Consider the following 24,523-nt stretch of genomic DNA (forward strand, 5'->3'; position numbering starts at 1 on the left):
ATGTTTTTTAAAGTGCAAATTAATTGTGCTTTAATCTAAATCGTTTACATTAAAGATACCAAAACATTTGCTAAAAAACATACAATTCGGTTGGCAGTCCTTAGTTCAAATTCTAATTTCTACTATTGTCTTTTGAATTATCGATATATGTTGTGCCGATTAAAAAGTTTAAATCTGTCGCTCCCTAGCAATGCTCTCTGGGGGCTATTTAAGGATTTTGAGCGCATTATCCTTACACAGAAAGTTTTCTAGTGTTATATTTATATACTCTCATTGGGTTCTCGCAAAGTCTGCTGCTTCGTTGCAGCGAGCACTTTCCACCCCAGCCACGGTTTAACTCGTTCTCTCGCTCGCTCTCACTGCGCATGTCCTACAAAGTGTGATGCGCAGATCTCGTGTCCGCATCCTAATTGGCGTCCTTATTCGCCAGATTCCCATCTCTAGCCGGTTTTTTTTTTGTAGAAAGCAGTCGATTCCCGTTAACCAGTTAAATGGCAAATAAGAATATCAAGGACTTTTCCTGGTGCCTGTTGGAAAAACCTCTAAACGCAGGGGGTTAGTAATCAATAACTCCCCCTTGGCGCATGCCTCCTAAGGACGAGAGAGAGCGAGAGAGCTGTTGTGAGCCAACGCGCATGCTACTACTTAGTTGGGTGGGAAATGCACTTGGCTTAGCCACCGATTTTCCCGAGCGGCGGGGGTATATCCGATGTTTAGGGGTGGATTTCGGGCAATTCGGTTGCCCGCGATTGCGCCGTTCGCCTGGCTCATTTTTCACTCGCCTGCAGACGGAGGCAGCGGCTCCCGGATTTCCATTTTCTGGCCTATATTGATTTTCACCTGTCTACCTGCTCGTTTTCCAGACGCAGTGCAGCAGCCATGAGCCTAAAGTCCAGTGCCAGGATCAAGAAGCGCCGCTCGGAGGCAGCGGCGGCCACCTATCCGGTGCCACCAACTCCGGCTCAGGCGGTGAGCAACGGGACAGCATCCACAGCGAATCCCGTCAGTACGACAAGCAATCCAGGAAATGGTGCCCTAAATCCGTGCCAGAGCTCCTCCAAGAAACATAGCTTCGTGGGACGCAATCCCAACTTCGACACCGATGAAACCAAACTGCTCATCCAGTTGTGGGGCGATCCTAAGCTGCAGAGAACCCTAATCACCACGCACAAAAAGCACGCCGTGATCTGTCAGCTTGCCGCCAAGATGCAGGAGTACGGCTACCATCGTTCGCCGGAGGAGATTACCACACGCATTAAGAACCTTAAGTGCTTCTACAATCGCTTGAAGAAGGACAAGGAGTGCGGTGGTCAGTCCACCGATTCGGAGCCCAGTTGGAAACACTTTGCCGAGATGGATGCCATTATGACCAGACCAATTTTTAGCGTGCGACCCAATGAGGTGCCTGCTCCATCGCTCAAATACCAACTGGAGCAGGCCCTGGAGGAGCATGCCGAACGTCGCAAGCGCCGGCTGGAGAACGGAGAAGAGTTATCCGAAAGTGACAACGAGGAAGATGACATGCTGCTCTCCGCCCTGGTCAGCAAAAACAAGGAGACCGGCAGCAGGAAGGAACTGGAAGCTGGCTGCCTAGAAGCCGACACCGATATGAACGAGGAATCGTTCTCAAAGCGTCGCAAGGTGTCGGCTGACGTGGAGGTTGATATTGGAGAGGCTCTGAAGTCGCCCTGCATCAAAAGCGAGCCAGCCCAGGAAGTTGAAACGGCTCCAGCAACTTCCACAGTAGAGCCCGAACCGGAGGAGGACGATGACTGCATGCTACTGCCGCAGCCCAAGGAAGAACCCATCGATGTGGATGCCGCGGATGATCCGCCAACTGAGAAGTCATCAAGTTCCAATACTACATCCACTTTGGCTGACATGTTACAGCGAAACAAACCGTCGAATCTGCTTCCTTTCACCGGGGCCAATGTTATTATTCCGGCCAGCATTACCACCACCACGGCTAGCATAAGCTCGAACACGCAAAGTTCAACGACCACACCGAGCAAACTTCAGAGCGGTAAGATCTCGTTGGTGCCAACGAATTTCCTGATGCAATCAAAGCTGCCGGCTGCCGCGGGACCAAGTCCCATGGCAAACGGAGCCAAGGGAGCTGCGCCCCAAATTCAGCTGCTGCAGAGTGCCATCAATCAGGGAGCTCGACTGATGATTAGCGGATCGGCAGCAGCACCGGCACAGCCTAGCAACGCCGGTTTGGTGGCCACAGCCCCCGGAGGAGTCAAGTTTGTGCTGGTCAATGCGGAGCAGGCCAAGGCGGCGGCAGCGGCTGCTGCAGTGGGTAAATCGACCGCCTCCTTGCCCTTGTCCACTGCCCAAGCTCAGGCTCAGGCCGCTGTTCAGCAGCAGAAACTGCAACAGAGTCTCCAGCAGGAGCAGCATCAGCAGCACATTCAGCTGGAGAAGGAGGAGAGTCGCCGCGTTCACGAGAAAGCTAGGGAGGATCTGCAAACGAAGAGACACATGACAAGTGGGTATTAAGTTACTATCATCCTGTCTACATTGTACTAAAATGAATTTCATTTTTAGCAATGAGAATTCTACTTCGTCAGCTGCTGAATTCCCAAAACGAAGCCAACGAGATCCAGCACAATCGATTATCCCTGGAACGCGAGCGTCTGGACTGGGAGAAGTCAATGGGCGAACGCCTGCTTAACCTGTTGCCAAGTCTCATACAGCCGGCACCTGCCGCCTCGCCATGCTCCAATGCTCAACGTCTGCAGCCGCCCAAACTGCTCTTCACAACCGCTCTACCAATGGGCAATGGCACCGTAACCATGCCGCACATCCTAACATCCAACTCGCTGCCCAAAGTCATTACCACTTCAAGTAGCAACAGTGGCGTGGCGGTGGCCGGGTCAGGAGTAGGACTGGTAGCCAGTGTGGCCACCAAGCCGGTGGACAACGACGTCCAGTTGGTCACTCCCAAGCAGGAAAAAGAGGTCTGAACCGAAACGGAACTGGTCGTTATAAGTGATTGATATTAGCAACACCTTTCAGTGATCTCAAAGAAATGATATTCTGGTCTTTACTTAAGTATACTCTAATAAAGTATCCTAACAATAAAAAATTAACAAGTCGCACATTTTAGAGCTAATTTCATAGTTACTACCTTGAACAATAAGCAATAATCAGTTGATACGGGTCAGAAAAGTAATTTTTTCTATATTTGATCAATAACATACTTGTTTGCCTAATCTAAAACCATATATGGCGTCTAAGCATCTTAAAAAGAAGGTTTACATAATAACCACATATTAATATTTAAATATTCCATTTGTAAAGCAAAGATTGTAAGTATACTGTGTATCTAGTAAATATTGAGCCTCTCCATATCCCGGATTTCCATTATGTCCGTCTTAAGTCGCTGTTTAACGATCTCCCGCCAAATGGCTTCCCGATCCCGGTTGTCCGTAACGCCCATCCTTTGCAGTGAGGAGTCTGTGATCCGGAGTAGAGCCCTTCCGGTTATATCGTGCTGTCAAAGGTAGAGAAAGACATAGAAAAAATAGAAACAAGATCAGTAGGCAGCTATAGTGATGTCTAAATTGTAGCGAAAAGTATTCGGGAATTTTCCTGTTTGTGTTTTGAGGTGTTGAAATGACGGAACTGCTGAAGGAAAACCGTGCCAACGAGGATCAACGGTAAGTGAAGTAAATGAAGGATTAGGTTTACGATTACGATTGTGCACTCAACTCACCTGGGCAAAAAGCTGCTCGTATTGGGTGTATTCCCCGCAGTGTCGTCGATACCACTTCAACACATCGCTGACTGTCCACAGGTACACTGCTTTGGGGCGCGTGGTTTTCGTCCTGGTTTTGTTTTGCGTGGAGTTAATAGTTTCTTCACCCATTTCTTTTTTAAGTTTCAAAAACAAATCCGAATATTTGAGATTTGCAAACAAGTAGCAACAAAACAAATAGTGACGAAAGTTTGTCGATACTATATCATATCGATATGATTACAGTAACACGACTGTAATGCTTGTCGTTATGCAGTTTCCTGTTTTAAATAAATTTAAATCAGATTACAGAAAAGTCAGACAGCTTTGAGCTGAAGCCTTTTAAATAGAAACTAAATCCTAATAAATTAGTAATTAGACCGGTGTTTTTTCGATTGATCACGAGCTAAGTTCGATACATCGATAGCGAGCACTAGTGCGACCTTCGTGGCCTATCGATGACCGCTGCGATACGCCTATCGAAATCGCACCAGCTCTAATCGTGACTGGCGCTTAATAACAACGACCGAGAGGTGAAAAAGTCAGCAAAAAACACGTAAATACGCAATCAATACACACCGGAACCGATCGAAAACAAAGAAAAAATTGTCGCATTGCAAGTAGCTGAGTTGAGACACGCTTAGTTGATTGATAGATTGTTAAATTCCTGAGTTGACCGCCCCCACATCTCATCTCGTCTCGTCCGAACACAAATTTCAAGTCGCAAGATGGCCGGAGCAACACTTTTCGAGCGTGCCCAGGCATTGTCCAGCGTGAATCGCGAGGAGCAGGACAGCTCGCTGCTGAATAAGCTTGTCCGTGACCAGGAGGGCGCCGAGAACGATGAGGAGCGCATCCGAATCAAGGAGCAGGGCATTCTGCAGCAGGGAGAGCTCTACAAGCAGGAGGGCAAGGCCAAGGAGCTGGCCGATCTCATCAAGGTGACGCGTCCATTCCTCAGCTCGATCAGCAAGGCCAAGGCGGCAAAGCTGGTTCGTTCGCTGGTGGACATGTTCCTGGACATGGACGCGGGCACAGGCATTGAGGTGTGTTCTTGTTTCACTCAATGACTAACGTGACTTACTAGAACATTCTTTGTTTGATCTCTAGGTTCAATTGTGTAAAGACTGCATTGAGTGGGCCAAACAGGAGAAGCGCACTTTTCTTCGCCAATCGCTGGAGGCTCGTCTGATTGCCTTATATTTTGATACTGCTTTGTATACGGAGGCCCTGAGTCTGGGTGCCCAATTGCTGCGGGAGCTGAAAAAGCTGGATGACAAGAATCTGCTGGTGGAAGTGCAACTACTGGAGAGCAAAACCTATCACGCACTGAGCAACCTGCCCAAGGCTAGGGCCGCCCTTACCTCCGCCCGCACCACGGCCAATGCCATTTACTGCCCGCCAAAGGTGCAAGGCGCACTGGATCTGCAGTCCGGCATCCTACATGCGGCCGATGAGCGTGACTTTAAGACCGCATTCTCCTATTTCTATGAGGCCTTTGAAGGATTCGACAGCGTGGACAGCGTCAAGGCCCTGACCTCGCTGAAATACATGTTGCTGTGCAAAATCATGTTGGGACAGTCCGATGATGTCAACCAGATTGTCAGCGGAAAGCTGGTAAGCTTATAAGTGCAGTCCAAAATAAGCAAACGGACGCTAACACAGCATTTAGAATTAGTCAATTTTCCTTAATAATCTAATTGCTATTACCAGGCTATTACATATTCGGGCCGCGATGTAGATGCCATGAAATCAGTGGCTGAGGCTTCCCACAAACGTTCCCTGGCCGACTTCCAATCTGCCCTCAAGGAATACAAAAAGGAGCTGGCCGAGGATGTGATTGTGCAGGCGCATTTGGGGACGTTATACGACACCATGTTGGAGCAAAACTTGTGCCGCATCATTGAACCCTACTCTCGTGTGCAGGTAAGATGGTTTGTAACGACATTGTATGTTCACTCTAACTGAAATCGGTTGTTTCCTGTTTGCAGGTCGCCCATGTTGCCGAGAGCATCCAGCTGCCCATGCCGCAGGTGGAAAAGAAGCTGTCCCAAATGATTCTGGACAAAAAGTTCAGCGGCATTCTGGATCAGGGTGAGGGAGTACTGATTGTTTTCGAGGAGACGCCTGTGGACAAGACCTATGAACGCGTGCTGGAAACCATCCAAAGTATGGGCAAGGTGGTGGACACGCTGTACCAGAAGGCCAAGAAGCTGTCGTAAGCGGTGTGCGGGAGACATTATTCAATTCAAACATGATATCAGCATACTTAGCAGACTTTTCATAGTTTCCTTTTGTATTTTCCAACAACTCCCAATCATTGTTCAAGCCAAACATGTTTTATGTTTTTGCAAAAACGAAATGAAACCCTAATTGGTGAAGATAGCAACAGGAGCAGCAACAACCACAACAAAAATGTAAAACAAAATCCATTAAACTAACATAAGCAAAATTATTAATCATTGAGTGGGATCGAATTGTTTACGCAAGTGCGGTATAATAAGCGAAATATTCAAATAACTACATAATAAAAAGATAAAAGAAAACCGTAAACTGATACGAAAAGCTTATATTTAATTCTGGTTTCAAAATGGATATTTCTATTTTAATTGGACTATTTAACCAAGTTTTTGGTTAAATTTTAAAAGGCTTATAAATTTACAGATTGTTTTATAATTTTGTTTGTTATTCGTTTATTATTTTGATTTAAATAAATTAGTTTCTACACAAATACCAGATTAACATTTAGCCGAAGTGGTGCGAAAGTCCCAGTCCAGCACCAAAGTTGGGCTTCTGGTTGGCAAACGGTCCACTTGTCCACTTGCTAGCCGATCCAGTCAGATCCAAACGGGTTGCCCGATCCGCCGAGGACCACAGGTTACCACGTCCCTCTAGACCGAGTTGCTGGCCGATTCCTGGGAAGTTGCTGTGCGTCAGGGAGGCACCATGTCCGTTGATGTGAGAGTAATCCAGACCGGCTCCGTTACGCTGGAACTCAAAGCCATTGGCCAGTTTGTTTTGGGAGGCGAACACCTTGGCATCCAGGTTGTGTCTGCCATTGTTGAATAGATTGGCGTGGGCCTCCTGCTGGAAGACATCCTTCACTCCGGGCGTGTGTGTCCTGGTCAAGGAAGCACCATGGCCAGCACTGTGAGATTGAAGAGAATATGGTTTACTATATCTCTTAACAATATATTCGAGTCTAGGAAACTTACTTGTTGTATGCCAAAGTTCCGCCAGTTGTGACCGGACCGCTTTGAGTGTTTCCAGCGGCGAAAACCTGCCCCACCACATTGTGGTTGGGATTGCCAATGCCCTTGGTGAGATCCAAGCGAGCATCAGCTCCACCAGCAGGGTTGGAGGCTAAGGAACCTCCGAGCACCTGGCGACGGATCCGAATGGGACCTGTGGTGGGAAATGGAGGAACTGCATCTGTGATGGCGAAAAGTGCCACGAGGACCACGATTAGAATGCTTGTCTTGTGCATGTCGCTGGACTGGATTGCTGGAGCTGACTGATGTCCAAGGTGGCTAAGGCTTCGGTTTTATACCTCAATGAACGGGGAAGAACTGTTCTGGGGGCTCACACGATTCATCTGAGTGCCGATCTCGGTCTGGATGCCTTATCAACGCGGTGTTCCCCGCTCAGAAGTGATGGTGGTTTACCTCTGCTGTTTGCTTGTGTGGCTGTGCGACTTGACCTCATCACCTCCCCTTTTTTTGCGACCCATAGACGCCACTTGTTGCGCTATTGTTCCGGTTTCACCCACGCCGCAGGTCCTCTGTTGGCGTCTCCAAGTGGCTTTCATTGTGCGTTGATGGAGGAGTGCATCCTCATCTTGCGCAGGTCGGCATTTGACAGTTATAGGGGATTCTCTATCGAATTTCTCACTTGATGTCAGGCTCTATCAATAGGTTTGACGGGGAGGGATTATCCTGGGGGAGCCGGCAGGGGTTAGCGAGCGAAATAAAGAGCGACGGTGAGAGCGGCAGGATTTGAGTGAAGTTTCAGCCGAACTCTAATTGAATTTTCTGCGCAGGAGCAGGCGAAAAGGATGCGAGCCGAAAGAGAGCAGAGTGGAAACTTTAACTCGAAGTGTCAACGAAAAGTTTGCACTGAAAAATATAATGTATAAGCTAATTAGCTTTAAATATTCTTTTTACGAATTCTGTTCTTAGAAACAATAAAATGTATTTTTAAATATGGTAATAATTTAATAAGTGAATGTCTATACACATAACTTTTTGTGCTTTAAACTGTCTATTTTAAGTATTTGCATATGCAATTATATACGAACAAATCTATTAGTAAGTAATTTTTATAAGGGGGCTTGTCAGTTTGTCTGTGAGGTGACAAACGCATTCATTATGATCTGCAGCCATCTGGTTATTTGGCTGGAATCTAAGAGATACCTACTATAGAACCGGTCTGTGAATCACAGGAGTCGCAAATTCAATACGCTTAGATTTATTTCCTCTCAAACGTGACTTTTTGTGGTTTTGTATAAATTTATGTATATTTCTTATCTGCCCCAGAGCTCAGCAGATTCTATTGAAAAACGCTGATAAGCGAGAGGAACCCCCAAGTTGTTTGTGCCATAATTGAAAACAGATTATTAATTGCTGTCTTTCATGTGTTTATTATATACTGCTTGCCAAAAGTAAAAATTCACAACAATTTTTAAAGAAAAACAATTCAAAAGAAATTTGATCGGATGATCATTTAAGAATTCTTCGCGGGATCCACATCTTTAGGCGGGCAGAGTGGGTGGTGGCCGGAAGGCGGCTGGTGCCAGGTGATCCTCGATGGCCAGTGCCTCGCGCCTCACTCGAATGGGGCGGGGATGGGAGGTGGGGCGTGGGCTGTAGGGGCGTGGCTTGCCGGGAGTGGCCACAGCCATGGCAAACACGCAGGCCAGCAGCAGGAAAACGATGGTGAACTTCATTGTGTGTGGAGTGGACAAATCGAACTGATATGATTTCAATCAGAGCACTTGGCTTTTTATAGGAGCCATCGATGCTGCAAGATTCGAATGGGAGGCACGTCGCGGCTGCGGTCGTCGGTGGTTCCCCATCTTGGGGACTTTTCATGTCGCCTATCAGCGCATTGGCCACTGAAGGCAAACGTGTTGAAAATTATTATTTTTTTTTATTAATGTGGCTGCGTAGTAGTTGAGTAGTTTACACTTTTTAGTAATTCTCAGTACTTTACATTTCAATTTGAATATATTGTTTATATTACTTAGGTTTGTTATTTTGTTTCTTGTCTACCGGTGAAGAAAGTGGTATTTTAAAACGAACTTTGCCCGCCAAGCCGTCACTTTCACTCGTGTCATCTCTTTTGCCCCGCCGTGACAGGTTAACACTCCCTCTCATTCGCTCTCTTTGAAGTCCTGCCGTCGTCCTGGCGTCAAATCTCATTACAGTGGATACACACACACACACACACAGATACACGCACACACACACACACACACACCTTAGCGTGCGACAGCGGAACGCGCTTGAGCGAGCTTTTCCGTCCGCTTTTCTGAGCGCAACATTTTCTTTTCGGGGCTCTTTGGGAAAACTCTTGGGCAGCTTGCCAAACGCTCGTATAGAGGCCAGACGCGAGGAAAACTCTGCTTATCGATTACGCACGTAACACATTTGCCCCACAGCCGAATAGTTAAACACACAGTTCAGCTAAACAATATTTCTGGTGTGTACTATTACTTATCGAATCAAAGGTGAACAGTGCGACAAGTTTACATAATAAACAGGATATGAAATAAGGACTTGCAGAAGACTTTCGCCCCAAGTGTCTCAACCTGTGACAATGGCCTTCAAGAAGTGTGCGAAAATTGTCTATATATAGAGTGTGATATGTACCTCGGATTTGCTGGGCACGTGGGAGCCATTAAAAAGGAAACAAATCTGCAGATTTTCAAAAGGATTTATAGTTAACTTAAACAAATGAACTGTTATGCCGTGTGGTTAAATACGATAATTTGAAACCTTGTAAATTTATATGTATACTTTATATTTGGTATATTTTGATTTTAATAACTTTTAATTTTACCTTGCCATCTTATTATTTAAAAAATCTTTTATTTTCCCAACAAAATACCCCCATATTTGCATACAGCCTTTAGTGGCAACAACAAGTCTGCTCTATATACAGACAATAACCCACATATACACACACACACTCGTACCCATTTACCCACATTTCTTATGTGCCAACGGTGCGTATGTGTGATACCAGTAAACTCAACCGAAAATGTAATAGAAATTACTCACGCTCAAAGCTCACAAGCGGATGCAATTCACTCAACTCGCTTGAGCTCACTCAAAAAACAGAGTGAATGGCAGAGCTTGTTTGTTTTGCCATTTCAAGTCTCTGTATCTTACGCTTTTATTTCCAAAAGCCAAGTGGAGGGAAAATGTTTAAATGCTCACTCAAAAATCAAGGAAATGTCAAACGGTAGTAGTTGACATCCGAGTTTGTCTGAGTTCGTCCGGAATGGACGCAATGTGAATCGTTTTGCCTTCAGCTAAGCCCTGTACATAAGCATTAATCTGGATTAAATGATATCAAAGAAATATTTTATAGTAAACTATGAAGTAAGTTTAGTGTAGTTTGGGTTGCTTTATTGCAGTGCAGAGATATCCAATAGTTCATAGTTTTCAACTGGCCTAGAACAATGGCCTGTAACCTAGAACAATGAAATGGTAATGACGGATTGTGTCCATTGTTTTGTGCAGCTGCCGAATGATAATGGAGATGATAATGAGACTGTAACTGGGACACAAGAGACCAGACCGAAGGGAAGTGTCAGCCAAGAGCGGAACAGCAGCAACCAGCAAGGGTAGGGTTCAGAGGAGGAGCAACCAGGACCATCCAACAGAGACCATTCGAGTTCAAGGAACCAGCAAACAATGAATCCCTACACTGCAGGCGCCGGCGGAGGAGGAGGAGGAGGAGGAGGAGGAGGAGGAGGAGCCAATCCCTTCGGAGCACCTGCCGGAGGAGCGGGATATGGCCAACAGGGCTATGGATACGAGCAGCAGGCAACAGGTGGCTACGACCAGGGCATGAACTACGGCATTGAGCCGCAGCAGCAGGCAGCCGGATACGGACCACCTGGAGCCAGACCACGGGTGGATGTGGAGGCCACTGGCGAGGTGGATCCCAATCTGTAAGTCTAGGCGACGATCTATTAGGCTTAAGCAACAATTAACAATTGATTCACATTTATGAACAGATATCCAGAGGCGAAGGACTCAACGCACAAAGTTCGCGGCCACTCGGACATCCTGGAGATGTTTTTCGGAGCGAGCACGGAACGCGAACTGATACCCGTGAAAAGCTTCTACTTTTTCTTCTACGCTGCATTTGGATCACTGTTTCCGCTGATGGGCGTGTACTTCAAGCAGATGGGCATGAATCCGGGCCAGTGCGGAATCCTGGTGGGCATGCGGCCCTTCGTGGAGTTCCTGTCGGCCCCATTTTGGGGCTCCTATGCGGATCGTTGTCGGCAGGGCAAGCGCTTGCTCCTGGGCTCCCTGGCCTGTTGGGTGCTCTTCACCATTCCCTTGAGTTTCATCCGGCCGGAGGCCATCAACTGCATTGAGCGGCGCAATGCCACGGACTTCGTGCTGACCTACACACGCACGAAGCGGGACCTGTCCGCCATGTACGAGCAGGAGCACTTGGATCTGGGCACTGGCACCATGCCAGCGAACGAGGCTTTGGAGGAAGCTGAGGCTGCCCACAGTCGGCACAAGAGATCCCTGCTGCTGCCCAGGATCGATGCTGGCATCTCACCCGTGCACATCAACTTTGTGAGCAACTACGACGAGAAGTACCACAGGGACTATGTGACGCCGATATTCAGCTCCATGGTGTACAGGACTCCGGTGAGTCGATAGGGAGGGATGTGCCATTAGTATTGTATTGAAAGGAGGGATAGGATATATAAGAATGTATATATCACTGAAATTAAAAAGTAAGCAGAACAGTTCCTTGAGGTTAACTTAGAGACTTGGAGTTGACAAATGTTTTTCATCCATTCTTTTATTGCCTTTTCAAGATCTGCTAGGTATGTCTAATAAATCCTGTATCTTTAACTTAACATATCAGCTGCCAAGAGGATCTTCTATCTTTTAAATGCTTGAAAAATACTTACCTACTTATCTCTGCCCACAGGACATCCAAAAGGCGTTCTTCCTGCTGCTCCTAGTGATCCTCATTGGCGAGTTCTTCAGCGCTCCGGCAATCACCTTGGCAGACTCCGCCGTAATAACTCTGCTGGGCGAGGATGCGGACAAGTACGGCCATCAGCGAATGTTTGGCTCCCTCGGCTGGGGCATCTCCATGTTCCTGGTGGGCATCGCCCTGGATCACTCCACCTCGTTCTCGAATCATCCCTGTGGAGCTGGCAACAAGGAGAAGAATTATAACATCTGCTTCTCCATCTTCTCGGTGCTGATGACCTGTGCGATAATCTCCGCCTCGAAGATCACCTTCAAGTACGATCCCATCGACGAGCAGCTGGCGGCACAGCAGCAGGCGCAGTTCGTGGATCCCAACAAGCGGGCGGAGGAGGAGTCGATGAACCAGTTGGCGGCCCAACTGAATCTGCCATCGCTGGCAGTTGGTAGCGGCAGTGCCGCCTCGGGTGCCTGTGCCGGTGGCGTCAGTAGCTTCCTGGCCACTGGCCATCAGCCACAGCCGCATATTGGGGCCGAGTCCAAGGTGTTCGCCCAGACGGCCAAGGAGTTGCCAGAGTGGATGACCGTGCTGACCCACTTCAAGGATCTGAAGACCGCCTCCTTCCTTTTCGTGGCCTGGTTCATGGGCTTCGGCATTGGCTTGATCTTCACCTTTCTGTTCTGGCATCTGCAGGACTATGGTGGCACTCCCACCCTGTTCGGTGTGGCCTCTGTCATCAATCATGTTTCTGAGATTTTCGCCTACTTCTTTAGCTTCCGTCTGATTACCCAAATTGGCCATGTCAAGGTGCTGTGTCTGGGCTTGATTGGCAATGTTCTGCGCTTCCTATACATTTCCTATCTGACCAATCCGTGGATGGTGCTGCCATTCGAGCTGATGCAGGGCATCACCCATGCAGCCGTGTGGGCTGCATCCTGCTCCTACATTGCCCACAATACTCCCAAGCATCTGAGAGCCTCGGCTCAGGGTGTCCTCCAGGGCATCCATCACGGATTGGGACGTGGCTGCGGCGCCATCATTGGCGGCATGTTCGTCACCTACTACGGTACTACTACTACCTTCCGCTGGTACGGCATCGCCTGCCTCTTCGTCCTCGGCTTCTTCATCTTCGTCAACTTCTACCGCAAGGAGCAGGGCTTCATCTCGGAGATTCCCGTCACCGAGGATCCGCATCAGGTGAGTAAGGGGGAGCAGATGCACTTCATCCAATCCTTTTATGTTATGAATCGTAATACTTTACTAATATCTTAAACTTAGCTGTGATCATTTCATATCAGTGATTGTTTTAGTAATCAAATAACCCGATTTTGTAGGTGGCCGAGGAGACCTCGCATTTGGCACCACACGGCGTTCCCAGCAATCCGATTCCACGGGCCCTGTCCAACTCGCGGCTGAACGAGATGAATCCGAATGGAGGACCATATGGCACGTACCAGACCACTGGCGGTAATCTGGATATACCTGGAGCCAACCCGCACAATCCTTTCGCTCAGTAAACGGGGACCTTGGCCTCCTTCACGGAGTCGGCATTCAGCCCATCTTCATACTCACAGTACTAAAACGAACAAAGTATAACCGCAAACATATCTTGGACATTGGCCTGCAATATGAATTGCATAACTGCATTGCTTTATTTTTTGATTTGTTGGGCAGTCAACATACGATCTACACATAGCATAGCATATACATACAGCATATATACACATATATATATTTTATATAGGACATGCCACATAGCCAGCATAAAGATTCCGTATGAGTTGAATTGGTTCAAGTCGATGGAGTGAGGGGGAAATCGAAACGAATTTTCACATAGCAGCTTAGCAATATATATACATAGGGCAATATATGTGTGTGTACGGATAGTTATATATACATATATATATTGTACCGATCTATAATATTTATAGGCCTTTTTATATTAGTTGCATGGCGCCGGGCAAAAGATCGATCTTCCCGGATTTCGTTTTGAGTTATGAGCATGCCGAGTTTGTTGCCTACTTTTAGGCGAACACCAAAGCAAATTACTCATACGCATGGGTTACCCGTTCATCCCGAATTACACATAAAGTACCTATACAATCACGAAAAACCAAACGGAGATGGAAGTTGTTGAAACACCAGGAGATGTGAATACGAGGCGTTTCAAGGCTACAGGACATCGGGAAGCAGTGGGAGCTGCTTCGTTTAGCCGCAGTTGATTATGACTTTGATGTTCACTATACTATTTTATAGTATTAATTTAGATTATCCGTTGTCTTATGGCTTTGAAACGCACCGTGTGGATTACCCAATAAACTGGGGCCGTTTCATGCAAAGAGCAAAATTAGTAGCTCACTTTAAGTCCACGTATTCCTCTGTTAAAATATTCACAAAGAGAATAGGGGCGCAAGTTTAAATAATGATCTTTATGTTAGATATTTGCAATATTTCAAAAAATTCGAAGAGACACATTCAATCCCAAAATGGTCCTATGCAATAAATAGCAAACAAATTAAAGTGAATATGAACTATGGAATATAAATGTAGTTGTATTGAAAAACAAATTTAACTAAACTAAAACATATGCAGCATTGAGAAGAAAACCTGCAAATAAAACAGAAACATTAAACCAAAGGATAAACAAGTGTTGTAACGAATGATATTATGGAAATCCGCCTCATTGCAATCAACTGTTGAATATTTTAATTTTTACACAAATAAACTAACAAAATGACATATTTTGACATACCTAAGAAAACATATAACATAGAAATATATAATATACGTTTATATAGTATATGAAAGTTGACGCACCAAATGGAAAAGGCAAACTAAACTGTATTTGTACCTAAAACATATTTTCTCCTGATTTCATATAGCAAACCTTTCGCTCGATATACATAAACAAAAATATATATTGAATACTGTAAACATTATATTTAAATATTGTTGATAGCAAATTAAATTGGATATTTTATAGTAACGATACGCCAGCTCTTGTGTACAGCACCATATTTCTGAAGATTTTTCGGGTAGATGAACCTTAGTATTATGCATTCTGTACAACTGCACTCACAGTTATGTTTGTTGAGCCGATATTAAAAGAAATTCTCTCTATATATATGTATTGAAAAAAAAAAAAAGAAATACTCATATACGGTATACATTTATATAGGAATGTACAAGTATTATACACAATGCGCATACATATGATACAAAGGATACAATACCCAACCCAAAAACCGAGAAACCAAAAGAGAAGTGAAGTAGACGGAAAAAGCAAGAAATCATGTAATTATGTATGTTTAATAAAACGTTTAACTACCGAGTGAAGTCTAAAGACAAAAGGCACAAATTCTTTCGTCAACCATCTGTGTTTATTTTCGGTCTTTATATAGTAACCTATATAAATCGGATCCCTCGTTCGTGATAAGCACACAAAATGCGACTTGCGCTGTTGCTCTTTAGTTGGCTTTTCTGCTTGACTTTTGGCCACATCAATGGATCGCCGGCGTATTTACCACCAAAAGCACCACTGCCTCTGCCACTTCCAGAGAGTTCCAGGCGTGCTCCACCGCCACCGCCACCACCACCAAGACCCATACCCAGACCACCTCCTCCAAGGCCAATACCCAGACCACCGCCACCCAGGCTAACGCCACGGCCTTTCAAACCGACACCACCGCGATTTCTTAGACCTCCTACTGCACCACCCATTAGGAGGCCAACTATTCCACCACCCAGACCCACCAGAAGGGTTCCCATCACAAGGCGACCAACCAGGAGGATCACAAAGCCACCAGTTACCCGAAGACCCACCGCCAGGCCAACTCGTCCACCTGCAGTGCGAACCACTCGAAAGTTTCTGATCTGGTCACGGGCACCCACTAGACTGCTACCGACCAGACCAAACATAAGGCCCACCCTGTGGACCAGACCACCAGTGCGTCCTCCATTGCCAACGGTGCATCCAACGCGGATAAGAGTTGGTCCCACTCTATGGACAAGACCTCCCATAAGAGTCACAGTACGACCCACCCTCAGACCCACAATCAGGCCCACAATAAGACCCATCATTCGAGCCACTCTATGGACACGACCTCCAGTAAGACCTTCAAGCCCCACACGAGGAGTCACCAACCGACCCACCTTATGGACAAGACGACCCTTAGGATCCACCTTGGCCACAAGGACTCCAGTTGGAGCTACGAATCCTACATTACCGCGATCCACCTTATGGACCCGACCTCAAGTTAGAACTACTAGAGAGCTTCCCACACCACGACCAATTCGAACCACCAGAGCTCCACATCCGGACATAACCCGATCCACAAGAAGTTTTATATTCATATTTCCCAGGGACACCACTTCTATAGTTCGACGTCCAAATTGGACTGTACATCCAACAGGGCGTACGAGAACTACTTTAGTAGCTTGAAGCCTATAAGTAAGCGGAATAATACATATGCTAACACATATATGTACAAACGATCTCTAAGTATTCTCTGCAAGCACGCGATGTTATATTTTATGTAACCAAGTAGTCAGCTAATGACCTTAATGGCTTATATGGATAGCTCATTAAATATTTTGAAGGACAGAATGGCTGGCTTTGGAATAAACTATCTTTTTAAAAATATGACCTCTATCAAATCGGAGTCTGCAAATTCCAAATTCAACTTAAATATAGCGAGCACCAGACTTTAAATGCTTTTTCCCAGAGTTAATTGCACATATATAGTAGTTTTAAGTGCCGATTTAGTTTCCAGTTCTGGTTAGAGCCAACTTAAAACTGAGTCTTAAGCACAACAAGTTTGGCGGACTTCGTTCTTAACGACCCCATCTCCATGAGAAATATCCCTGAAGTGCCGACATGCCCAACCCGAATCCAGGGCAACTGGAGCGAGGATAAAAGTAGCTGTGGCATACCGGAAGCGCTTCAAGTTTGCCGAGCTCATTCGTCTCTGCGATTTGTTGGCATTTCAAGGGACTGACGTGCTGGCTGCCCGTGGGCGGCACAAGGGGGCGTGGCAGGTGGTTGGGCGGTGGGCGTGGTGCAGTGCCTGCTCATGCAATGATAAATGAAATTTTAGTGGCTTTTGACCCATTTAATAAATTGTTAAAGTTGAAGAATGCGCAAGAATATTGTAAACTTGTTGGCCACCATTTCTTTGCCTCAGCCTCTTTTTTGCCTCGTTTTATTCTCATTCACCACTCACCACCATTCACATTTTTTTATTTGTATTTGTTTTGAAGTTTTATTTTATTTAATTTCTATTTTTATTTTTATTCCCATTTAGTTGCTGTTGGCGCATTCGGAATTAGGGTTAATTTAAAAGTTGCCCATTGCAACACTGACCCATGGTGAGTGAAGTTGTTGCCATGTTGCAAACTTTGCCGCTCACTTTTCATGCCCCACTTCAGAAGTTTCGTTGAAATTTAAATAATTCTGTTAAATTGCATAACGTGCCCAGCTGTCCAGTGCTCTCTTGTTCGGGGAACTTCGGACTTTGGCTGCTTATTAAGTTAGTGGCGGCGACAGTTTTCAGTTAACGTGATTATGTGGCATTAAAAAATTGTATATTATCCGCACGGGCCACAAAGGAGTGCAGCAAGAACTTGACTCAAATATCCATGACAATAAATAAGGAAAAGCACGAACCCAAAAAGAGAATTTGAGCGCGGGGAATCCTCTCCAGTCTTAATAAGCAGCAGCATAAAAAGTCCTGGCAAGGCTCTATTAGAGCCAGGACTAAGCAGCTTGGTCCGTCCAAAAAAAAAAGGGAAAAAGTGTAGAAAATAAAGGATGCGCTGGCAACTCTTCCTCGTGGAATCCTTTGCTGCGCTTCTTGTCAAATATATATTCTCAGCTATATAAACAATTTTCTTTTATGCCAGAATAACAAGCAACAAGAATGGATTTTTGCATAAGAAAGCCCCGGACTGAAGTTGAAGCACGATGGCATAGCGAAAATCCTTGCTGGGAAGCAGCTCCACAAAAGTCGGGCCAAATGCAATCCGAGCTTTATGTTCCCATGAACAATTGGACTGGCAGGCTTGGCTTTTGATTGGGGGATCTGTGGAGACGCTGCGGGGATTCCGCTCCGGGCGGCATCAAAAAGTGGATATCACTGCGTCGCCATGCGCCCACTACAATGCTGGCTTCTTGGTGACCTTTGCGAAGCCTTCACTTGAACCCTTTAACTCACTTTAATTCCAAGTGCATTGAGAAACTCCTTAGCTTGTCAGCCTGGTTTTAAAATCTAATTAGTCATTGCAAATGTATAATGCAGTGATTTGCATCTAATTATAATCTCTGTTGCAGTTTCGTTAATATGGGTTATACCAATGTGTTTTATAAATAACCATAACAAATTCACCATATTTGGATGTGCTAAATTACATTTGCATCGTTTAACAATTTAATAGATTTTATTTGTGTTTCAAATTTATTACAAAATTTGAAATTTCTATTACCTTAATTACCAAACCTTTTCAAAAAGAATAAATATTGCAAATTCTACTTTACTTTCAGTCGCACCCCTGCGAAATTATCAGCTTAAAAGTTTTCACGGTTTTTCATTTTCTACGAGGGCTTATGCTCAAGGCAGCGAAGCTGGGGGAAAACTCCCACTCACATGCCAAAAAAAAGGGGTGAACGGTGGGGAAAAGTGGGAAACCCGGAGCAGAAAGCAATGTCGACGACATTCAGCCGCAAGAAGTTGTCGCCGGGTGGAAAATGGGGGGAAGAGGTTGTGATGGGGATGGTGATGGTGGTGGGGCAAAAAGTGCTGAGCATAAATAAGACATTTGCGTGTGTAAGCAGCAACAACACGCAAAACAACAACGATGGCTTAAAATAACTCCAAAACGCAACATTGAAATGTGGCTAAGAAGGACAGAGGCAGCCGAAGGAGCCAAAGAAGCCAAAGAAGCTGCTGACTCCCAGTTGCAGGATCTGCAATAATTTTCAAACTGCTTTCGCCCGGAGTAACTTGAAAGTTGCAAAAAGTAAATGTAATGCAAAATGCAAAGTCATCGCTCGCCGTTGTCCTCGAGTGGCTGTAAGGCCATCCTTCTTTTTCACCCAATCCCACTAACCTTTTCCTCCAATCATCCATACCCCCGACTTGTCAGTGCACAGAGAAAAAAAAAGTGGTCCTTAATCCATTTAGAATCAAGCACTTCATGTGTGGTTAAAATATGAACCCTAACAAAGGTAGTGAGAATCATACTAAATCAGATTATTTTTAAGATAATTCCTACTCTGACACACTTTTTTTTCCAGTGTAGCTTGTCTGCAATTGCTGCGATTTTTTCTGCAGTGCCAAACCAATTGTTGTGATTTTTTTCCTGCTCCAACTCGTGCACATGCATTTATTTAAATTCCTTTGTCCTCGTGTCTAGGAGTCCTTCGCCCACCCGCTCATTTCGCCAATGTATTCATTGTCTGTGAAATTGTTGTGTGTTTCCATGCCGTCGCATAATGTCTCTCTTTGCTCCCTACGTGCACCTCATTCCGGTTTCCCTCCCCCCCTCCTTGAGTCCTTTTTGCAACCCCCCTGGGGAGGGGGGGTGGTGGAATCCTTGTTGCGACTGCAGTTTGCGGTTTTTAACTTGTGACAGTTTTAAGTGGCTGCCGTTTGTCTCCGTGGCTGGATTCATTCACATGCACATAAGCAGGATGCCCATCCACATACGTGGGTGCTCCGAGATTTAGCCAAATTGTAATGCTGCTTATTCGCCGCTTATGCATAAATCGTTGGCCATAACGATGCTAAGTAAGCAGCTCTATTTCCCTAGCCCAGCTCGGATAAGCGCCATTTGAGCCTGATTAAATAAATCCGTATTTGCGAAGTTAACTTTTAAAGTAGTTTTGTTAGCAGAGAATACCCCATAGTTACTCTTTTAAAATTGGGTTCTTAGTTATGCAACATATTTTGGAGAATACACTGCTTCTCAATGGGCTTTAATGTTCGTTAATAAATGAAACACTGCAGGATGTCAGTACGCACGTTTTAAATAAGCCCAGTTTGTTATCGTAATGTAAATTGCATTCAAAAAGGTTAAAGGCATATGAACCTTCCATGTATTTAAAGCTGTGACATTTCTCGTTGTTCACTTTCAAAGCTCTTCGGCTGTCGAGAAACCACTTTTACTTGCATTTCGTTGGGGAGGCGATTTTGTTTTTCGACAAAGCCCACTACTACTGCCTTGCCTTCCGCCCATCACTCAAAGTGTCTTCCGCTCCCCTGCCCATTTGGCTTTCGATCAGGCCTTTTCAGCACCAGACGCAGCCGGATTCACCTGCATCTGCCTAGTTGGTTAAAGCCTTAAAATCGGGCAGAAATCCCCCCTTTAGCCATCCATTGTCAATAGGCGTCCCTTTGCTGCCCACATGGCCTGCCACGCCACGTCCTTTGAAGCGCTCCTAAGAACGCACTTAGCTGTTGGCAGCATCATAATCCGTAGCATAGTTTTCCGACGCTGTCAACAACCTTTGGCCTTTGTTGTTGCTCGTCCTGAGTCCTGCGCCCAGAACAAAAGGAAAACAATTTTCATGCGTGCATGGCAAAAATCAAAAGAATGGACCACATACATATACAGGCAAACATAGCCGGGACCAACAATGCCTATTTTAGTGAGATAAGAAAGGAGAAATGGCACGGCAGCATCCGCATCCGCATCCGCATCCGCAGCAGCATCAGCATCAGCAGCCCTTCAGAGCAATTTCCAAGTGGCCCCGTTCTACGGCTCCAACATTCGTACAAACATAGGTAGAACCACAAAATTCGAGGTGCCCAGGAAAAGGTGAGCGTGGCTGTCGAGGAAGAGGACCGAAAAACCGGCGACTCACTTCACTCATCGCTTAAGTGGCTGTTCAGAGATTTTCCTGCGTTCCCTGATTGCCAATACCCTTTGAAAGCGCCAACTTAGATGGCATGTTACTTGAAGAATGCCATACTTATGCCTTTGGCATTTTTATTAATTTCTTGCCAATTCAGAATGTTAAACATAACTTGGGGTGATCGTCACATGTAGGCAATTGCAATTCATTGAAGTTCGTTGTTTATTTCAGCTATTCAGCGTCACTTTCAGGTATGTTTTCCAGTGTCAGAAGACCAAATTCAACGAAAATGTATATATAAATGTATGTCGCTAAAGGGTACCATTCAATCGACTTTCGAAAGGACCAAAAATCATTGTTTGCTTGTTGTCAGGAGCAGAAAGGATCACCGTTTTGCGGCGGGTCGAGCCAAACGGTTTTTTGATGGTTCCGTCGGGGACACGGCTTACCCAAAAATTACGTATACGCAGCGCAAGACGTATTAGCCATCACATTTGCAAACATACTCGGTACGGCCGTGAAGTGTTTTTGGCTCCACAAATCGAGGGCAATTGGGCGGGGTCGAGGCAATTAACGGATGCAAAGGCAACTGGCAATTTCTAGGAGCTCGTTAAGCGTTTAAGCAAAAATGCCAATAGCAGGCTAATTAGTAGGGAAAGGCCAAGAAGAAGTGGGAATAAAGTTGCTGCCGCCGTTGCCTCTGGCACTTGCCATTTGGCACTTGGCAAACCTTGGTCCGGTTTTGCTCACCATCCGTTGGCTTATATACTCGGATTTTCTAGTTTTTTTTTTTTTTCCTATTTATTTTCCCCTTTCTTCAACTTATTTTTTGCACGAACACTGGCTGCGTTGTTGGCCCACCTGGGCAAATACTTGTCGAAACTTTTATAATTATGTTCGAGCTATGGCAAAAGTTTCGACGATGTCTCGGACTTCCGACTGAGGAGATGTCTGCTCATTTCTGGCCAAGTTTAGCCGCAGTGAAAGTTGGCTGCGTCCTCCTTCTGCCGCCTCTCAACTGTTTTCCCTGCATTTCATTCATTTTTTCTCGCTTTCTGGTGCTCCTCTTCCTCTTTTATTTCGAGTACTGGCAGTGGGTGTGGCAACAAGTTAATTATGCGCCTCTTTGTCACTGTTCGACTTTCTTTATGGCTCGTAGTTTGTGAGCATGACTGTGAGTGTGTGAGTGCGAGTGTGTGTGTGTGTGTGAGCGGCGTACTTCCGGTTTGGCTGACGGCACTTCCGATGTTGCTGAGCACAAAATAAAGGAAATTAAAAATGTCGCTCGGCAAAAATGTCGTCCAGGCCTCGTTAATTAAACGCCGGCGAAAAACAAGGGGAAAATTCGCAGCCACAATGAGCTGGAGTAGCGACAGAAAACTGTGAAGAAGGCACTGCAGCATCACCAATTCTTTTTTAATCAATTTTAAAATGCCACTTGAATGCGCCGGGCGCCAACAAAAATATTCTCATTACCCCATTGGCCACCGGGGCGGAACAGTTTATGGAATAAAAGGATTTATTAAAATGCATCTATCTGGAAATTGAAAACATACAAATTATTCAAAATATTTTTTATTTTAGGAAAAATAAACGGTGAAATATTTTTGTTACATATTCATATACTATAATTTTTAGTCCCCGTTTGTGGTGGAAACCGATTCAATTTAAATTCCAAAGTGCATACTCTGCTTGAACGACTTTAATGTAATTATCGGGATCAGCATTTATGATATAATGACTCCGCCCTGTGTCTCATATTTCCGTCGCCGTCATGTCCTTTGGCGGCTCTTCGGTGCATGCAATTATCGAAAATTTAATTAAAGCACCAAGTGTCACAATGTCGATGGCTTAAAATTAAGCGTGTGTGTGTCAGTGAATGTGTGTGAGTGTGTGTGAGCGTAAGGATTCACTGTGTTGTGCTGATGCGGCCTATATTAATGTTAACGCTTTAATGCATCATTAAGTGGCATCATGTCGTGTGCAGCCTGAAACTATTTGGTCGAATCCCAGAGGTTAATCAGAAAGACAGGCCACCATAAATATTGGGATGTACCTGCTTTGATAGGGAATCTATCAATTATTGAAGTTATAATTAATTAAAGTCATCACCTCAAATTGTAATGTCGGCAAACCACCATATAAACAAGAGAGAACGCTAAAGTCGAGTTCCCCGACTATCTGATATCCTTTACTCAGCTGGTGGAAGTGCAAAGGAGAAATTTCCACACTAAGCTTTAGCTTGGCCAAGTTATGGCGAAAACGCCAATTGAAAATATCCGATTTTTTACAAAAATTTTATTTTTTCGATTTTTTGATAAAAAATAATCCATTTTTTTACGATAGCAGTAAAAATAGTTGTCCAAAAGTGGATTGCCATATCTCGTTGAATTCGTAACAAAATTCCCTATCGATCCATGTACATACTTTGAAATGCTAATTTTTGTCCACTTTTCTCAAATTTTGATGATGGTACCCCTTACCGAAAATGCAAAAATTTTTCAAATTTTTATTTTTCGAAAACCGAAAAAGCTTGGGAATACATAGTTAACTATGTTTATTAGCAGCACAAAACAGTCTTTATTTCAGCTGTGCGGCCATTTTTGGCCAAGTTATGGCAAAAATGCCTTGCACCACGCACATTTTTTTAATTTTATTAATATTATCGCCAGCTGAGTAACGGGTATCAGATAGTCGGTGAACTCGACTATAGCGTGACTATAGCAGTGGCAGTGACCTCAGAGCGTAGCTCATCGTCTTCACCCTTAATTTGTGACTGATATAACTCATTAAATGCCCCATTTCAAGGGTTTCGTCTTGCGTAAATAGGAACTCTTTGTGTTAGTTAAACGAGCTGTTAAATAACCCCAAAAACACACAATGCCAAATAGACAAATACCCAAATGCAGACTTAGATTCACCCCCTTTTTTGGGGGCAGACGATTGGGGACCGTGGTCCAAATTGAAATGCAAGTTGTCGCCGCTGCTCCTCTGTGCTTTTCCCGCTTTTCCTGCTTTTACCACTTTGTTGCTGCTACTGCTGCTGTTGACAAATGCAAAACCATTTGCCAAATAAATAAGCAGCTCAACGTAAATAAATATGCTTTCGCCACGCGCATTTACACTCAATAAAGATGCTTCTGAAGAGCTGGCCCCAAAAGACGTGGATGCTGATGCCAATGGCGGCGGAGGTGGCATTGCACAGAGAAAAAATGGTAGTACCAATGTGTTCTCAATATACCAAAACTGGTATATGATTATTTTAGGTAATTGTAAATGAAGTTTACTATTTAAGAGTCCATTGCAGCTGTTAATTAATAAGAACTGTTGCTTCGTTTTCATCAATCTAATGGCAAGACTACAATGCACATTTTTGGTTGTCTGTTAAACAATGTACTTTTGTGTAAATACATCACATTTTTCCATCAGTGTAAGATTGAGATTGGAATGAGCCAGGCACTGGGAATAGCAAGGCGTCAGCGTGAGTCAAAGGATAAGTCTGGCCATGGCGAGCATAAAAATTGTATTTTAATGCCCGCGCATAAATAACGCAAACAGGACACACTCGCACATAGACACAGGACGTGGCTGACAGGCAGGACGTTTTATCAAATGGAAAAATCCCAGCAGTTTCCTCGCCCCCAACGAGAGTCACTGCCACTAATTTAGGTGCCGAAAAATCAACAGGAAACAAACATACCAAGGATGAAGGACCCCTCAAGGAGCACAGGACG

General features: G+C 45.0%; 7 protein-coding genes across 10 annotated transcripts; 4 read left to right on the plus strand and 3 right to left on the minus strand.

Moving 5' to 3' along the window:
• Positions 1-152: 152 nt before the first annotated feature.
• Positions 153-3,140, plus strand: LOC120445110 (uncharacterized abhydrolase domain-containing protein DDB_G0269086). Of its 2 annotated transcripts, none has more exons than XM_039625256.2 (3): positions 153-239; positions 864-2,491; positions 2,551-3,140. In XM_039625256.2, the coding sequence occupies exons 2-3, from the start codon at positions 880-882 to the stop codon at positions 2,967-2,969; spliced, it is 2,031 nt and encodes a 676-aa protein (XP_039481190.1). In that variant the 5' UTR covers positions 153-239; positions 864-879; the 3' UTR covers positions 2,970-3,140. The 2 variants fall into 2 exon arrangements, with proteins under 2 accessions (XP_039481190.1, XP_039481189.1); XM_039625255.2 differs by lacking the exon at positions 153-239 and adding an exon at positions 393-555 and having other exon boundaries at positions 2,551-3,139.
• A 20-nt stretch (positions 3,141-3,160) lies between these two features.
• LOC120445114 (protein aveugle) lies at positions 3,161-3,954 on the minus strand. The gene is made up of 2 exons (XM_039625261.2): positions 3,722-3,954; positions 3,161-3,499 (listed from the first exon to the last, which is right to left on the minus strand). The coding sequence occupies exons 1-2, from the start codon at positions 3,872-3,874 to the stop codon at positions 3,332-3,334; spliced, it is 321 nt and encodes a 106-aa protein (XP_039481195.1). The 5' UTR covers positions 3,875-3,954; the 3' UTR covers positions 3,161-3,331.
• On the plus strand, positions 3,531-6,295 carry LOC120445112 (26S proteasome non-ATPase regulatory subunit 11). Of its 2 annotated transcripts, none has more exons than XM_039625257.2 (5): positions 3,531-3,665; positions 4,464-4,788; positions 4,853-5,359; positions 5,456-5,668; positions 5,734-6,295. In XM_039625257.2, exons 1-5 carry the CDS (start codon positions 3,622-3,624, stop codon positions 5,962-5,964), a joined length of 1,320 nt encoding a protein of 439 aa, XP_039481191.1. In that variant the 5' UTR covers positions 3,531-3,621; the 3' UTR covers positions 5,965-6,295. The 2 variants fall into 2 exon arrangements, with proteins under 2 accessions (XP_039481191.1, XP_039481192.1); XM_039625258.2 differs by lacking the exon at positions 3,531-3,665 and adding an exon at positions 4,243-4,298.
• Positions 6,296-6,399: 104 nt separating this feature from the next.
• LOC120445113 (attacin-A) lies at positions 6,400-7,269 on the minus strand. The gene is made up of 2 exons (XM_039625260.1): positions 6,958-7,269; positions 6,400-6,890 (listed from the first exon to the last, which is right to left on the minus strand). The coding sequence occupies exons 1-2, from the start codon at positions 7,227-7,229 to the stop codon at positions 6,488-6,490; spliced, it is 675 nt and encodes a 224-aa protein (XP_039481194.1). The 5' UTR covers positions 7,230-7,269; the 3' UTR covers positions 6,400-6,487.
• A 1,092-nt stretch (positions 7,270-8,361) lies between these two features.
• LOC120445772 (drosocin) lies at positions 8,362-8,708 on the minus strand. Its single transcript, XM_039626371.1, has one exon. It carries the CDS (start codon positions 8,685-8,687, stop codon positions 8,493-8,495), a length of 195 nt encoding a protein of 64 aa, XP_039482305.1. The 5' UTR covers positions 8,688-8,708; the 3' UTR covers positions 8,362-8,492.
• A 595-nt stretch (positions 8,709-9,303) lies between these two features.
• On the plus strand, positions 9,304-15,303 carry LOC120445879 (major facilitator superfamily domain-containing protein 6). 2 transcript variants are annotated; one of them, XM_039626523.2, is made up of 5 exons: positions 9,304-9,442; positions 10,489-10,922; positions 10,989-11,643; positions 11,933-13,135; positions 13,273-15,303. In XM_039626523.2, the coding sequence occupies exons 2-5, from the start codon at positions 10,663-10,665 to the stop codon at positions 13,453-13,455; spliced, it is 2,301 nt and encodes a 766-aa protein (XP_039482457.1). In that variant the 5' UTR covers positions 9,304-9,442; positions 10,489-10,662; the 3' UTR covers positions 13,456-15,303. The 2 variants fall into 2 exon arrangements, with proteins under 2 accessions (XP_039482457.1, XP_039482458.1); XM_039626524.2 differs by having other exon boundaries at positions 9,311-9,470.
• Positions 15,119-16,379, plus strand: LOC120444916 (extensin). The gene is given in 3 exon segments (XM_039624909.1): positions 15,119-15,126; positions 15,340-15,607; positions 15,609-16,379. Coding segments are annotated over 3 exon segments (1,047 nt in total).
• Positions 16,380-24,523: the final 8,144 nt, after the last annotated feature.

Source organism: Drosophila santomea, chromosome 2R (assembly GCF_016746245.2).
Source record: "Drosophila santomea strain STO CAGO 1482 chromosome 2R, Prin_Dsan_1.1, whole genome shotgun sequence".
NCBI lineage: Eukaryota > Metazoa > Arthropoda > Insecta > Diptera > Drosophilidae > Drosophila > Drosophila santomea.